The following is an 18,332-nucleotide window of genomic DNA, read 5'->3' as shown; positions in this document are numbered from 1 at the left end:
CAGAAAGAACAGAAAGAAAATGTAAACAAGTCGACTCTGTTAGCAAGAAATTTTCTCAAGTATTATTTCTTTCTCTTCTTCTTTGCTATCATCGGAGTTATAGGGAATTCTTTGATCAGCCAGAAGAAGAGTTTACCTATAATTGTCTGGCTGCCCTTCGATTACCACCAACCAGTAATTTTCGAAACTGTTTTCGTCCACTTCAGCGTCACTGCAGTGTAGGTACTTCGCCTGTGTAAACTCCTTGACCGATTTATTTTTTTATAATTCTATGATACACGTCGAAACGCAATGCGATTTAATCAGTGACACGTTCAGACATTTGCAGAAAATTTCTGCTTCTGGTAGTGATGTTGTAAGAGCTGGAAACGATGACAGTAGTGGAATGTATAAATCAATACAAGGTTATCCATGAGTAAGAAGAATGTTGACACTTCCAATTTTTTCTAATTTACTCACTTGCAGCTTCACTCAAATACTCGTAGATTGCTACAAAGAAATCTTGATGGTTCGCCTGTTCTTTTTTGTCCATAATTATGACCATGAACCAGTTGTCCATGGTAAACAGAAGATATCATTTTTCACGTCACTAATTATTTTCTTTTAGGCGGAAGCAATGAGTACCGACTTTTTCCAACTGATATTTTTCCAGATGGCTGCCAAAGGAGAGATTTTTCTCTATTGCTATTTTGGTAACAGTACCACCGAGAAAGTACGACTCACAAGATTGTCTAGAATAGAATAAAATGTTTGTTTTCAGAGTGAATTGTTATATTATAACAGTTACGAGTCAATTTGGTACAATACTTCCAAGGAACTAAAAAAAGACACTCATTTTAATGGAGCAGTTGAAAAATCCTATAGTTCTTTTCGTCAGGAACATTTTCCCACTGAATTATAAGACATTCAAGGCCGTAGGTACTAAGACAGAAATTGTGACAGTTTCACAAGGATGTTTCTAGATAATGCAAAAATCTTGGAGTTTTTACATGGCACTGAAGAACACAAGTGAAATGCGAGGAAACCAAAAATAAAAAAAGAAATAAAAATAAAACTGAAAGCTTTCTATTTTTTTTTTAGAAGGAAAGAGAAACAAAAATTGAGCAAATGAGAGAACACCCAAGAGGACAAACAAGCACAACACATAATTGTAAAATGTTTGTGAAATTTTTAAATACATTTTATGTTTTTATTGATTTATTCAGGTTTCTTGACCTCCTGTCTAGACAATTTTCCTTATTTATTAAAATTAGGGTCCACCTTAGCATTTCAATGTGCGGTAAAAAATTAATTCCAGTGACTTGACAAAATTACGCAATATCTGATGAAGATTTTTAATACATTACATCTTCCAGAACTAGTTGAATACTTTCAGAAAGAAGAAAACACTTCTGATGTAATTCTTATCAATATTGCAAATCTGGTCGCATTGTCTTATTTGCATTTTTATTACTCACCGTGACTACGCGTTTTCTATTTTAAACAAGAACAAATTGTTGGAAAATTAATTGACTGGTTGGTTCAGACCAACTGAAACAAAATAAAGTAATAAATTCTTAAAAAAATATTGAGTTTACGTGTTGTAATTATTTCACAGATTTTAATCTGTGATCAAATCAATCAGTTGCTACTGGAACTGCGCCTGTGAACTTTTATGGGGTCATTGATTGTCGTGTTACGCGGTAATGAATATTGCATGATTTTCAAAGGTGTGTCTGATTGAGAATTTTCAGTGTCAATGTGAAGGTTTGCCGGTCGGTGTTTATCCACATATCTACAAATCATCGTAATATTTTTTTTTTTGGTCATTGATACATTGCACTGCTAACGATTTAATTAAAGATACAGGACACGATAGTGATCTTGTTTGTCTGTTACATAATGCGGATAAATATTGACTTTTTTTAACCACAGAATTTCCAAATATTTTACCTTGAAACTATGATGCATCATGCTTTTAAATTGTGAATTTTTCATCCACATTTAAATATTTAAGAAAATCCGAGTTGGGTTGAGAATGTAAATGCAAAAAAAAGACCCAATCAAGGTGTTCTGACGCTTTTGAATATGTTGTGGTTTTTGTTTTGCTACAAACGACATTGGAGTGTCGAGACAGATGTTCACCTAGTTGGTGCCAAGAAAACCGCAAGTCATTATTTTTTGCCGCCACAAGGACCTTTTCAATGTTTGGGAAGAGATGGAAGGCGCCGGGGGCTAGGAATCTAGTATCGCTTTCTACACCAGGAATCGCAATTATGTTTATGTAATATTGATAATTAAACTTGTTTTGCAAAATTACTTCTTAAAGCTACTAGATTTCATATAAAACGGCTACTTATTATTATTTTTTGAGAGTATTAGTAAGCTGGACAGGGTTTACTTGTTTGGACTGAAATTGGAACAATAGATGCTTCTAACTTTTCATCATCAAGGCTTCTTGTATATTCTTCATATGGAGCATTGTTGAATGATGCTATTTTCTAAGCACTGTTTTTCTGTAATTTCACTCTATCACTGTTACTGTCGACTTCGTCTCGGTCTTCAATCTCTGGGCTTAGCACAAAAAGACTCACTCACTTCTACTTTTAATGATATAATCTTTCCATATTGTTACACAATTCGGCAGGGAAGTACCCACATCTCGAATATCGTTTGTTAAGAAGAAATGCTTTTCGTATTAGAATTCCTAGTTATAAACTGTAAATTTTGCACATTTACAAACAGTTACGTTAGTAAGAATAATAATTGTGGCCATTATATTCCCTTTTCAACCACAACATTTCTAGAAGTGATGTCCATCAAAAGATGGGAAGAAAAAAATTCAGCCCTAAATCCTAAAAATGTACGCGGGTGTATGCGGACTTACAGTGTTGAAAGAACAATGGATAAAACTCAGTATATACCTATTTATTATTTCTAAAAAACGATTTAAGAAAGTGTGAAAGACAAAAACAGCGAAGAATGTCAAGGAACGGTAGATTTATAATAATCCTCATAACTAATAGTCATAACTTGCTGTCACCTCCGCAAGACCCTGATATAAATCCAGTCGAGCATTTCTTGAATAAAGTAAAAATATGCTCAGACCATTTACGATTACTACAAAAGAAAGTTAAATAAATCGTATTCTTGAAATATGTAATTCAATGCATTCAATAGTAACAGAAAATTTGGTTCATTAAATGTAAGTAGTCATAGCTCAGAAGGAGGAACTACAACGTATTAAATTGTATAGGTTGTCTCCATTTTTCAAGCTATTAAAACAAAACTCCGCTCAGTTAATGAAGACCCAAAGTCACATTTTTTGGGACTTCCGATTTTGCCAACAATGATATCTATCTATCTAGTTAATCTATTATATCTATCTAGTATATAGTATATACATAACGTGAAAAGTGGTATATAACTAAATACAGGGTGTCCCAAAAATGGCGCACTAACGGTGCACTACGGTGTAGAAGAGATTACTGTAAACGCCAGAAAAATGTTAAAAAAATTCTATTGGACTTATTTTCTGATTTGGCGGTCTTTGAGAGTGGCACTTAACAGGTCAATTATTTTGAAATATATCTTTGAAATTGTCATGACAGCTACGTCTAATCATACATATTATCACAAAGTACAAGATCACTCACCAATATCTAATCCTGCATAATAGAGAATTTAGAAGCTTTGGAAATCGAAAAAATTATTTTAAATCCTCTACGGTAACATTGCAAGGTAATGATGTATGAATATATCTTTCTTTACATTGTATTATCGTTAATAATAATAAAAAAATAATTGATTTTTTTGTCGGAAACATGTTTTCCATATTTTTTTCATGTACATTTAAGCATCCTCGATAAGGTAGTAAGTAGTTTGTACGCCATTTTTGGAGCAGCCTGTATATAGTATGTCCCCGGACTGAGTTTACAAGAGGGAAAAATTTTTTTTTTTGATTTTACGCAAAAACTTCAAAGGAATAGCATGTTTTGCTTCATCTGAAACCCCCATTTCTGTTATTAAAAAGTCTTTTTCAACAGAGAGGAAGAAGACTTAACATTAAAATTAAGGATTCAGAAAAAATATTTTCCTTTTTTTTGAAAAAATCAAATGATAATTGAATATAAAACTATTCTATTAACTATGCGCCGTTTTCTGTACATAATTCAACCCTGAATCGAAGCTTCTGAACCCGCATGCCTGATACATAACTGTTGGGAAATTTTTCATTAAATTTTGTAATTAAGTGACAAAAACCGGTTCAACATTGGATTAAATAAATTCTTTGTTCTAAAGACAACATTTTGAAACAGTAATAAGTTGTTTGTCAAAAAACCAGGCCAATTGTAATAAAATTTAAAACATAAAAATTAATTCCAAATTTTAAGAAAAAATGTTAATTTAAGAATACAGTGTATCAATACTGAGATTTTAATAACGGAAATGGGGGTTTCAGATGAAGCAAAAAATGTTATTCCTCTCAAGTTTTTACGTAAAAGCATAAATAATTTTTTTTTCCTTTTGTAAACTCAATCCGGGGACATACTGTATAAATTTTTCAGTTTATAGACCTAACTTGACATCTGTCAAAGATAACCTCAAAATTTACAATCAATTCATGTTTTTCAAAATTTTTGCCTAAACGAACACGAAAAACGTTGGGTGCACCTCGGTAAAAAGTGCCTTTTGTGTCCTCGCCTGTTTTCAAGTCTCGGCTCCGCCTCGACTAGAAAACCCAGACTCGGACAAAAAAGATGCACTTTTTGGGCCTTGATACACAAATAACTATTCAGACTGTTGACAAAATTCTGAGTGTGATTGCCTAATTTTTGTGAGTATTATGTCTCCTTGATTTTTATCTAACCAATTTTTGTTTCAAATCTAAAGTGCAGCGGATAAGTTCAAAACATTATATTCGACGTAAACAATAACAGAAAAATAAAAACTTTATTTTCAGTGAAGAAATTTTATATATTTAAATTTGTCTTTTCAAATAGCAACACCAGCGGTAATACGTCGGTTAGAAAAATTCTTGAAGAGCATGGATTTCGTTCATTTAAATAAAAATTACATCAACCTTTGTAAGAAGATGATGCTCGTCAAAAGCTGGATTCTTGTGACTGGTTGCTTCATAATATTGATGAAGACACAATTATGTGTTGTTCATCATTTTTTCTGATGAATTACGGTTCACCAATGATGGCATTTTCGATAGATAGAATATTCGATATTGGACTCAAGAAAATTTACATACTATGAGGCAGGACCTCTTTCTAGAAAGGTTTGAAGCCAGTGCGTGGAAAGGAATAATTGGGACTAGGATGACTGGACCAATTTTTTCTAAGGATGCTTAAATGGATAGTAATATTTCGGGTAATTGTTCACTTTAACTACTTCTGGAATTTTCGCGTTTTTTCTGGCTAGACAGCCTCGGGGCGTCCTCCTAGATCGTGTCCCATCATTCAAACCTTGTGCAAATGGCTTTTTTTTCTCTCTTGTTGTGTTTCAAGGTCGCGTCAAGGTCGCGCCAAGACTTAGTATAACTAAAGGGTAAGGAAAATTTTCATTTGCACAAGGTTTGACTGGTGGGAAACGATGTAGGAGGACGTCCTGAGGCTGTCTAGCCAGAAAAAACGCGAAAATTCCAGAAGTAGTTAAAGTGAACAATTACCATATTTCGGCTTTTTACAAAAGGGAGATACGAGTAAGTTTCTGGCACAATTATCTCTAGTGGTTAGGTCTGGAGAACAGGCCATTGTGACGATTGATCCTACACGTTGGTCCCCGCGTTCGCCAGATGTAAAAAAAAACAAACACTGGGCCTCTGTTATGATTAAGGGTTGTGCAGAGAGAGCAGCGGCTTCGCTGAGCGAACCTCGGTAGAGACCCCTCCTTAAGAGAAGTCTCCCGCGGGTGGGACACTATGAAGTGTCGAGTGCTGGGCAGGGGATGTTGTTATTTGTAGCATCCATTCGCCTCCTGTTTATAAGTCCACAGTCTAGATTGAAGGAAATCTCTGAAAAAAACCTGATCCAGTACGGCCGGCCGGTGCGAGAATCGAACCCGCTACCTCCCGAATGACAATCAACAACGTCAAGCGCTTACCCACCGTCTCGGTGCTGGTTGTTACGCCCTCATATTTCTTTTTATAGGGCTACGTAAAAATTGTCTTTATAACAGAGCACCAGCCACGCTTCAAATTTTGGAAAACTGAATACGCCGAGCATCTGGAAATATTACGTCTGCAATGCTGCAAAAAGTTTGACGAAATAGCGTGTTCAGAAGTGGATGAGGCGTTAAATAAATGGGATAGAACTTTGAACTTTGAATACCTGTTAAATAGTCATTGTTTTTGCTGTTTGTTTTTACGTTGTTAACCCAGTAAGATATACTGGGTACTTAAGTTTCGATTAACAGTCGAATGAGTAATTTTTTTCGAAAACTGATAAGAAAAGTTTATACATATTTACATGACAACTATTATGACGCGAAACAGCTGGTTTTTTTGTTTTTGTTTAACGTAAACAACTTAAAGAAGACTCCACAATTTAACAAGTGTTGCAAATTATTAGCGGTCCTGTTGTAGTGTAGTTTCCTGTAAGTGTAAGCAACAATTACTTCAAAGTAAGTGGTAAAATGAGTTTTATTATTGAAGATAAAGCATTCATTATTAATAATCAATTAATCAATAATCGATTTTTCGAGAGGGAGGCAACCAATTAAACGAATGTGTATAGCAAGTATACATACAGGGTGTTATTGAAAGTTGTACTGATATTTTAACCACGAGCTACTGGCTTCATGTAGAACTCGGAAAAATATCTAAAAAATTCTATGTCAAAAAATAAAATGGCATTTATTTTTTGAGCTACAATTTTTTTTAACTGCTTTTAGTCTTCTACGTTGTTAAACAGCCTCGTAGGTAAAATTTCGGCACATTTTAAAAATACACCCTGTATATCATATTTTATAAAACGTACACCAATGCGGTTTCCTTATTTTAAAGCATATTTCCTATTGGTTACTTCGCATTGGCGTACATTTTATAAAACATGATATACAGGGTGTATTTTTAAAATGTGCCGAAATTTTACCTACGAGGTTGTAGGTCAACGTAGAAAACTATAAACAATTTAAAAAAATTGTAGCTCAAAAAATAAATGTCATTTTATTTTTTGACAGAATTTTTTTGATATTTTTTCCGAGTTCTACATGAAACCAGTAGCGCGTTGTTAAAATATCTGTACAACTTTCAATAATACCCTGTATGTGTACGATTAAGCTAAGAGAGACGTTTCGATAAAACACAAGGTGAGGTAGCACTCATTTGTTTTCTTGTTGATCACTCTGTATGTCGGTTATGATGATTTGAAGTCATTCACAACACTAGATTGGAAAAAAAATTAGGTCGAAAACAATCGAGTATGTCAAAAAAATTTAAGAAAAGTGTGCAAACGCATTCAGAATTTCCTCAGAATTCCTAAAATGGTCTTACTGTCATTTCCGGCCAAACCGGAAGTACTAAAAATTAGCCGCTCAGTCAAAATGTGAGATAATAACTGAGACGAGCTTTATCTTATTTTAAAAACTGGAGGGTAAACGAGGGTTGTTACATATTACATAAAATTTAAAAATTGCTGTTCCGCTTTACTATGTATAAATTGTAAAAGTTTTAGAGCTGTGTTTGTTTAAAAATCATTGTTATCAATACACCTAAATATTCTTGAAAAATAACTATTCAAATTCTTTCGTTAGCCACTGTGTTGCAAATGACACATTCAAGTTTGGTAGAAAATTTCGTTCATGTGTCTGTTTAGAGCGCCCTTTAACACCTACGCCTTTAGCTCTTACACTTTTTAGGCCAAGTTCGCTTGATAAGACGCACTTGACAAAAACAAACGACCAGGTGATAAGATTCGTTCGATTGTTCGTCCCCCCTCCGATAATTTGTTTACATTGACGAGGAGTATAAAGCCGGCCTTCCTGTTTTTTGCAAGCAAACGAGAAAGTACCAACATTTGAGAGGCTGTAACGACGCGAGTTTTCGTCTAAAAATATCGGTCCAGTTGGTGTTTCGCCAGCAGATGAATTGTCTGTTGCACTATCTCGTCCTGATCCAAGAGTTCACTTGATCCGCGTAATGGACGTGTCACACTGCAATAACTGCACCGAAACCGTCACCTCGGTCTTCATCAGACTGATGGAACACGAAACGAAGACCTGGGACGGCAGGTTCTGGGACGTCCTCGCAGGAGCCGGAAGGATGTTCTACGTCGTCGATCCTGCAGTGACCACGTTTCGGGAGCCGGAACAGGTGCCGACGTTTTTCAGAAATGTGAGTCTTCGATAATAATTCAATTTGCGATTTTGGTTGTTTATGTTTTTAAATGCGGAGCGAAAAGTGATAAACTGTTGGCAGTTGACCCCGTTGATGGGTTTTAAATGATTAATTTAGAGATGGGAACAATGCGCTGCTTGACGACCCTTCCGACAGACAGAACGAATGTTTATTTAGAGTAAAAGCGTCAGGCTATTATTTCCTTTTATTGTTTTCTCGCCAGTATTACTTATTGTCATTTAAATTCATTTTTATTTGAATACGAATGCCACTTCTTATCACCTCCGTATAAATTAATTGTGTCAAGTTTGTTAATGGCGGGAAATGTGATACATCAAAACAACTTTGTTTTCAGGAAATTTCCATCTCTATGACCTCTGCTTTTCTGATGTAAATGGAAAGCAGTTTGTTTACAATAATATTTATTTACTACTGCTGACTATTAAATGAATAGGACCTCCGAAAGTATTGCATTTTTTGATGACACATACAATACATAATATGTGATTTAACTATAATTAAACAAAAAAAAAGCTATTAAAACGAAACACGATTGCTACATTATGTATCTATTTATTGCTCCATTTAATAACTTCATATGAGTAAGTTAAAAATGGAATGCCATAAGTGTTCATAGATAATTAGATTATGTGCAGTTTGAAACGTTTTAAATAGACATACAAAGTGATCAAAAAGAAAACAAATCAGAACCACAGGCGTTGCAAATATTGGTCGCGTCGTAGCGGAATCCTATGCAAATACGCGATCAATGCATGGGCGTGGTCTCAAACGCTACTTTACAATAAATCATACTTCATGAATTTTAGATAATTGTGGATTTTATTATTATTATCTGTTAATGGAGAAAATATAAAATAAACAAAAGCAACATTTTGCATTCGTAAGAACGGGTAATTTACCAGCTTTATTGCCAAACGCGACGCCACTGCTACAAACGTCAGTTTTTATTGAAAATTCTTGGGGGCCCCTAATTTTCTTAAAATTTTCTAATAATAAGATCCTTCACTTGTGTCGATAAATGGCATTGCTATATTCTACATCGTTGCTGTAAAATATGCATATATTGTTGAAATCAATCAGTTAATACGAATTGTACGTTCTAAAAATTTAGCAAATTTAATATAATTGTTAGGTATAACATTCTAAAATTTGTTATCAAACCTGTGTCAATGTTGAGTTTGTTATTTTCAATTTTTTCCATTATAACAAAATCGACGATAAATTACTGTTCGTAAACTAAAAGAATCCTCATTCAATAATTATTTTGTTTGTCAAGCAACGATTATATCGAAAACAAATATTGAAACAAGTCAGTTTCTTTTGACTTTAAATATTATTCTTTTAACCAGAAAAGTGGGAAAATCTGGTACGCTCGTAACTCAGCTAATAAACGTCAAACAACGGTCACAATGAATAAAATTTTAACGCAAAAATGGTTTTTACTTCAGAATATAAAAGTTTCATCTTACTTTCGTAATGGTGTTTTCAATAACGGAGAATGATTCAGCGAGTTTCGGCAAAAATTTCCAAATTTAAATTGAATATGCAACCAAAAACATTTCCGTGCATTCCAGAGCATGTGTGGAAATACGTCCAAAATCTCAGTCTTCTTTGATCTAAATAATTATTGATCGCATAGTATAATTCCATAAACGTAACTAATTTGAAACATGTTTGAGTACCTACGAGTACACTTGATTTTTTTAATTCATCAATTTTAGATTTTATCGTTTAATTATAGGATTTAATGCCAATGGATTTTACTGGTAATACTGGAAAAAACTTCAGAAGTTGTTATGTTACATAGATATTATCTTATAATAGTATCTTTTAGTATTTATAGCTTTTTATTAAAGATTGTTTATCTAAAAATTTCGGAAACTCTTCCTGTTTACAGTATTAGGTACTATACCTCCTATAACCAGTTTACGATCCATTTATATTCTATAAAAAATAAATCATCGTTTCGCAACTGTTTGTTTTTGTATTTGTCTAATGATGATGATGATGATAATGAAATAATTATCTTTTAAATATTTTGATAAAATTTTGCAATATCAAATCATTTTCCTGATTGTTTTTGTTTGAACCAGTTAGTAATGTCAGTGAGGGCAGTTTTGTGGTTTTTTACAATAAATGAATAAAGATAGGCGATATATGTATTATTATTATAACTCCAATAGTTTTGTAAAGCCAATGAAATAAATTATAAGAGTCTATTTTTTAATCAAAGAATCACAACACTGCAATTTACACCCAAAATAGAGCTGACAACAATGTATATTTTTGACCTAGGGTGAAAAATCTGATCAATTAAAAATTGAGGTTATTAGAGATATTAGTAGCGCAACATATTCAGTTAATAACAACTAATTTGAGAATTTAATAAATGTCTTACTAGTCTGTTATTTAATCAAAGAACCACGACCTGTTGATTTAGGTTTGCAGATATAAAATTTTACTAAATTTAGAGAAATTAATGATATCTATTGGCTATACCAGCCAACGCCTGTCATTTTTAATGTCCTTGAAAGTACGCAAACTCGCATCTGAAATTTGAACGTGTTATTAAAAATGCCTCGCAAAGTGAGACATTTATTAAACTCTCAAATTAGTTGTTATTGGTTCTTATTAACTTTATTAACATGCTGCGCTACTAGTATCTTTAATAACCTCAATTTTTATATGATGAGATTTGTCACCCTAGGTCAAAAATGTACTGTCGCGAGCAATAAATTTTGGTCGTCAATGTCATTTCAAAATTTGGTAAGATTGTCACAAATTTAAAAAATTTCCCTGCCTGATTAGTGATTAGGTATGCCTACGTCAATAAAGTGTCAATAAATTGAGAAAAAAATGATAATTAATGTCATACAACATGATACTCGTAATAGGTTATGATATTTACGACTGTTTTACAATGGAGCATTTTCGATTGCGTCAAAGAATGACCTTGACGACCAGAATTTATTGCTCGCGACTGTACAATGTTGTCGGCTCTATTTTGAGTGTAAATTGCGGTGTTGTGGTTCTTTGATTAAAAAACAGACTATATACAGAGTGTTTCAAAATTAGCGAATTCCGAATTCAGAGCGTGGTGCGGAAGTACCCAGTAGAGCTCGTAAAAAAATCGCTCTTCCTGAAGAAAATATAAGCACAGTAACAAAATACTATTCTAGCTACGGTGCCGTTCCATTTTTGAGAAAAATTACAAAAATTTAAGATTTTTTTACTCCAAAGTAAAGCTATTCTTCAAAAAATTGTTTTACGTTATTATTTTCCACAATCATCTACACCATAAATAACAATAAACAATGAACTTTTCAGCCTGTATTTGAGGAAAACGCAGTTCAAAGAGTGCACCTTCAGACCAATTTATCTTTGTGGGGGAGTCCTGATTTTTTTTAAATTTCCATATTTGGACTACAGAATTCGCGAATTTTTAAACACCCTGTATATTATCTTCATTTGTAGATATTAAATTATTTTTGTGCTTGATTTAAATTTTTTTAAGTACATACAGAGTGATCAACAAGAAAACAAATCAAAAGTACTACCTCTATCTTAGCTTAATCGTACACATATGTATACTTGCTATACACAGTCGTTTTACTGATTGCCTACCTTACGAAAAATCTATTATTAATTAATTAATTAATTATAAATAATTAATGCATTCTTTTCAATGGTAACACTCATTTTATCACTTATTTTGGGATATTGTTGCTTACAATTACAGAAAACTTTGCCGAAATCGAAAACTTTTTTCCAAGGTTAACATCAACACCGTTGCTTTAAAACTGACGATTCTTTGACATTTCACCGAAAAATCTGCTTATCAGTGGCGTCGCGTTTGACAATAAAGCTGGTAAGTAACCCTTTCTTACGAATGTAAAATGCTGCTTGTGTCCATTGTCAGATAATAATAATAAAATGCACAATTATAAAACTTCATGAGGTATGATTTATTATAAAGTAGCAAATTGTCTACGCCCATGCACTGAGCGCGTATTTGCATAGGATTCCGCTACGACGTGACCGATAATAATTTGCAACGCCGGCTTTGATTTGCTTTCTTTTTGATCAGTTTGTGTTGAAGACATATAATAGACAAATTTAAATTTTAATTAATCGGGAAAACATTATTTTACAAACTATTCAGAGAATTGAAAACTTTGATTTTTAAAAAACAATTTTTCAAGAACTTAAGTAGGGACATATTAAAAAATCGAAGATGCAAAATTTCTCCAAATTGTACAACTTTGAGCTTAAAAAATCAGTTTATAAATTAAATCAAAAAGAATAAAAAATTAGAAATTTAGTTTCCATTATGCACCGATGGAGTGGAACAGTCAACTCCACGGGAAAATCAACTGCAATTTTTCTTGCTGCATTGTTAAAAGTCTGCTTTGCACTTTGAGCTCTCAGTTACATATGCGAATAATTTTACAATATTCCGCGAAAAATAAACTGTAAATAAAATGTCTAATACATTCTTCCAGTTAATTAGAAACAACGCATTTACATTTCAAACAGAGCAAATAGCTCGAGGCATTAAAGAAATTCTCACAGGCTTGATGTAACACAATATTTCCCAAACCCCCAGCAAATGTTTAATGTTTTAATTTCTCAAATTAAGCTCCCGGCGAATGTTGAGCCCGTATCTCCTGGTTCCTTAATTCCCAAAACCATCGTCGTCTAGGATTAAGTCTCTCAATCAACACAAAGTAAATTTGTTATTTGTATTTCAGGCTTGGCCTTACTTCCTAGTCTTCATCCTCTTGGAAAACATCTTGCTGTGGTTGGACCGAAAGCCGATTTTTCGTCTGAACGACGGACTGACCAGCATATCGCACGGTCTTGTCCAGGAATGTGGAAGGTTAGTTAATTAATCTGGGGCATACGGTACGGTGTGTCTCAAGGAGTTAGTGACATTTTCCAAATTGAGTTAATATCGATGTTTATTACTCTGTTCGTTGTCTCGATGATGTGGTTCGCACTTTTTGTTGTTTTCAAGTGACGGTTTCATTAATTTTTTGTCGGCTGTGGAGTTAATTGACAATAACGAATGATGAAAGTGCCACTTTACATCGAGCGTAATTGACATGTGGAGTAATTAAAAGGCGCTTGGCTGAGGTTAACGCAAACACGAGACTCGTTGGGCAAAAATGTCGTCTTGTTCAGGTTTGAAAAATACTACAATGACTTTTATATTTATTTGAGAGTGTTGTTATTGTTTGTCTGACGTTAGTGCTCTCGAGGTGAGGCCGAGTGAAGGATAAGAAAGCAAATTAATATTCACACTGAAGCGTTGTTATTGAATTAGTGGCAGGCGAAGGATCTTCAAGATTTATGCCTTGCACAACGTGGAAGTAATAAACATACAAAAGGGCAACAAAACATCATGTAAATTTGTGTGTTGATACTTACCGAGAGTTACCGTACTCCGGTGGGATTTCTGCCGGATGAGCTCGACAATCATCTTGTTAAAATATAAATGATTTTTTTCTTTTATCCTTCCAGGTTGGTATTCCGCGGAGCTGAAAGCTACGCCTACGTCTACATTTACGAGAACTTTCGACTTGTGGAGTTGTCTTGGGACAAACCCGCCACGTGGTACTTGGCCGCGATTGGAGTAGATTTTTGCTACTACTGGGTACACCGAGCCTGTCACGGTAATTTTTTTTTAAGAATTTTTTTCATCAACTTATGTAAACTGTTCAATTATTTTACATCAGAGATTCACATCTTGTGGGCTCAGCACCAGGTCCATCACAGTTCCGAAGAATTTAACCTCGCTGTGGGTCTACGTCAGAGCCTCGTCCAAGGATGGTGCGGCTTTGTAAGTATCGGACATCAAAGTCAAATTGGAAGGGTTAGGATATGGTGAAAAGTTGTACGCCATGTTCCCAATATGGCGACCTTGACAGCTACATTGGCACTGTATTCTTTAAAATATTTTATAATTTGGCAAAATGATTGTTTAAACTTCATTTGTTTGTTGAATTCGTCGAAAATAAAAGAACAACTCATGTTTTGCAAACTTTTAATAAAAATTGTTTTTTTGGAAAAAATCCCAAATCTTTTTTAGTAGTTTTTTCACATTTTTTTCTTCATAATACCTTTACGTAATGAGTAATTTTGTCCCATAAATTTTTTCTGGCTTCTAGCTCTTCATTCCCTTCAAAAATTTTATTTTGTTGTGTTCTTTCTTATTTTTCTCTAGTTTTAATTTATTTTACTGCATCTGACTCAGCTTTTGTATTGATATTTATTATTCTTTTAGATCTTTTATCTACCCCTCGCTTTTGCAATTCCCCCCGCACACTTCATCACACATCAGCAATTCAATTTGCTCTACCAATTTTGGATACACACCAAAACGGTGAAGACTCTGGGGCCACTCGAATTTATTTTTAACACTCCCCAACATCATAGAGTCCATCACGGTGAGGAAGCTTTTCCTTTTGACTTTACTTCAAAATCTAGAACTAAATCAAACTTGCTTGACTCCCCCAACTAGAATTTTTTTTTGGAAAATGGAAGAATCCAATCATTTTATTTGTATCTTTACAGGAGCCAACATCTACTGCCTCGACAAGAATTATGGTGGCGTTTTGATAATTTGGGACCGACTTTTTGGAACTTTCAGCGAAGAATGTCCAGATGAAGAGATTGTCTACGGACTGGTCATGAATCAGCCATCCTTCAACATCCTCCATTTACAGGTAGGTCGCTTTCAGCTCCTCTTTTTCGTTTTTGCAACACTTCACACTAATTTCTTTAAAAAATACCAATGTTCTTTTTTCTACTTACGTTGCAGACATTTTACACATTTTATGTTGCCCAAAAATTCAAACAAATGAGTTGTTGGCAACACAAGTTTGCTGCAATATTCTACGGACCTAGCTGGCAACCAGGAAAACCTCGGCTGGGACTCGACGAAGACAAAATAAAGGTAAGTGAGCATTCAGGTGACATTTTTACATAGTAGGACAAGTATAATATTTTAGAGGTCTTGGATTTTCTCATGGGCTATGAGTCATATCTGCGACGAATATTGGTCTCAAGTAGGCGCTACAAACCGACCGGAAAACATAGTCTTGTTACGTTAGTGTTGTCTCTCTCTCTCATCTATTTGCATGTAAAGTAGGCGACGTTTTCAGTTTCCATTTACAAATTTTATCGCTCGCGAAGATATTCCAAGGTCACAGCCCATGAGAGAGTCCAATACCTCTACACATGTGTAATGGTTATTGCCGAATTATTTTAAAAATTATCAGTATGTAACACTATGCAATATATTAATTTAAAAAAAAGAGTTTTGCAAAAATTCTTCACACAGGACATTAGAAATTCATTAATTCACAATGAAAAAGTGTTGGTAATGACTTTGTTTCAAAAATTCTTATTTAAAAACATTGCATAAAGAAAAGATGGGTGGATGCTTATTTTTAATTATTTATGTTCAGACAGAAAATAATTATTTATTTACGTCGTTCGAAAATTTAATTATGTTTCAGAGAAAATTAACAATTTAATGTAGTTAAAAACAGAATTGTTTCTTTTTGAGTTTCACATTTAATTTAATTATTTTCTCATTTGTCTAAAAGATCGTATTTTACAATACTTGTTATTGTCTCAGTAAGAGACATTTGGTGTTTCAATTTTATTATTTGAAATATATTTAGAAAGTCACTACCATTAGATCGTTTTCAATACATACAATTAAAAAATAAATCGAGTCGGCGTGTTACCTATGGCAACCCATGCTACAGCATAGGCTCCAAAACAAACTCGATTTATTTTTTAAATGATCGCTCGGTATTAATAATCAAGAATATTTTTTGTATTTGTCTCGAATGTTTCTTCGTCCTAATTATGTATAAAAATGATATTGTTACAACTTAATTTTTTTTTTGGCTACGCCCGTGGGATAAATAACACTTATCCCATTTTGCGTGAGATAAGAACTTCATTACCGGACGCATTTTCATTACCACACGGATTTACATTACCGCGCGCTTTTTTGTAATAACAACAATAATCAAAATTTTAATTTAATAAACATTGAACTACAAGAACAATTGACATAAGATAATTTTTGCAATTTGTTAAATAAATTTAAGCTGTGAATTTTTACCTACTACACTAAATTCTTGGTTATTATTTAGTAGATAAAATTTGTACAGTCGCGAGCTGTCAAAAATTACAAATTTTGCGGGCTTAATTAGGGCCAATGTTAATGAAACGTCAATCAAAAAAAAATTGTCAAAGCTTTATACTAAACATTCAAAATTATGACCCCAATATCGTATTTTAACATAGTAACAATTATCTCGCTGATGACGCGAATGTGTCAGAAGCTACGGTGTTAACCCAGTTGGGACTTCCAAAAAGTTGACAAGATCTTGACAAGACAAGACAAATAGAATTTATTAGAGGTTATACCCGTTTCACTTCCATTGCATCAAAGAATGACCTTGACAACCAAAATTTATTGCTCGCGACTGTACAATACACCAAACAACAAAACTGTGTAAATTTCGCACGCGTTTGTTAATAATGTTCTTATCCCACTTGTATCGCAAATATCTATGAATGCATTAAAGAGTATGTTTTGGTGGCTCAAATTCTTTTGAACTCTCTTTCTCATAACCAAGCCTATTCCACTTTACTCCTTGTTACAGGTGATACCCAGGGAGAAATACGACGTGCAGTTGCCGCTCTGGTGCAACCTCTACCTCCTCATCCACTTCTGCGTTGTGGTTTACGGATTTCAAGAGCTTGCCGCTCGATACTTGGTACGTCAAAAATTTGTAATTATCGACTTAACTTCATTTGGAATTTGTCGTGTTGAATATTTCATTACCTAACTGAAACATGTCTGTGGAGACTCGTCGAGATAATGGACACACCTGACTCGATTATTATCGTTTTTTAACATGTTACCAACTGTGCAAAACCATCAAATCGTCGACTACCACGGTCGATTTCTGTTTCAGAACTTGAACCCTCTCACAGTCCTGGTATTTGTGTTGTACATCATCGCATCTCTGACGTCAATCGGGTTGCTTTTCGACAACACTCCGTACGCTTGCATCCTCGAGGTTCTTCGCTGCATGATTCTTGTCACTGCGATCCAGAGGATAGAGTTTGCCGATTTGGACGAGTCTCTACTCCTGACGGCTGAAGTTTTCTTTGTGATGTCAGGGCTGTTCTGGCTCCTTCAAAGCTTCAAGATCTTGCAAATGTCGACCAAAATGAAAAGTCGAACTGACTGATAATTGTGATGTACTTTTGTTGATAGATTTGTAGGTTTGTTATTTATAACTATAGTATTAAAATATTTATTGTGATTTGTTTGAATGAATTTTCAAGAATAAAATAAGAAATACTCCAATTATTGTTTCATTTTTTTATTGTCAAGAGAGTGAGATTGATTTAAGATAGGTAATTCATTTTTCTGGTGTTCCTTCGAGCGACCGACTTTGTTGGAGATATAAACAACTCCCTTAGGAAGTTGTGGAAAGATGTGAATTTTTCTTTTCTTAATTAATACAAGAATAAATTGTTGTTTGAGACTTCAGGGAAGATTTTCAAGACGAGCAAAGCCGTAGCTAAAGACTAATTAATGGAAAAAAAAAGAAAGCATGATCTCGGAGCTTATACAAGGTGAATCACGGCGGAATTGAAAATGCAACCCACAATACATTTGAAACGTAAAGCTGGATATTTACCGCGTCCATATCGAGGTTTACGTTCCAAATGTATTGTGAGTTGCATTTTCAATACTCGTGGGTCAATAATTGGATAAGTACGAGAAGTTTTCGTTGAAATTTATTGTCAAATAAAAATCTTTACGCATAATCGTAAAGTATATGGAATATTTTTACCGGGTGCTTTTCTCAAAAGTATATTTTAATACATCATCTCGGAACTTCGTATTTATGAGACAAATCCCATCTTCTTTCATCTTCTCCAACAA

The 18,332-nt window shown here is 33.9% G+C and overlaps 1 protein-coding gene across 1 annotated transcript; it reads left to right on the top strand.

Annotated features, from left to right (window-relative positions):
* Positions 1–7,968: 7,968 nt before the first annotated feature.
* LOC138136687 (alkylglycerol monooxygenase-like) lies at positions 7,969–17,747 on the top strand. Its single transcript, XM_069055958.1, has 9 exons — positions 7,969–8,320; positions 13,096–13,223; positions 13,868–14,019; positions 14,083–14,186; positions 14,631–14,793; positions 14,921–15,072; positions 15,168–15,302; positions 17,035–17,148; positions 17,350–17,747. Exons 1-9 carry the CDS (start codon positions 8,126–8,128, stop codon positions 17,626–17,628), a joined length of 1,422 nt encoding a protein of 473 aa, XP_068912059.1. The 5' UTR covers positions 7,969–8,125; the 3' UTR covers positions 17,629–17,747.
* The last annotated feature ends 585 nt before the right edge of the window (positions 17,748–18,332 follow it).

This window comes from Tenebrio molitor, chromosome 8, assembly GCF_963966145.1.
Source record: "Tenebrio molitor chromosome 8, icTenMoli1.1, whole genome shotgun sequence".
NCBI lineage: Eukaryota > Metazoa > Arthropoda > Insecta > Coleoptera > Tenebrionidae > Tenebrio > Tenebrio molitor.
This window is presented reverse-complemented; position numbering and strand designations above follow the sequence as displayed.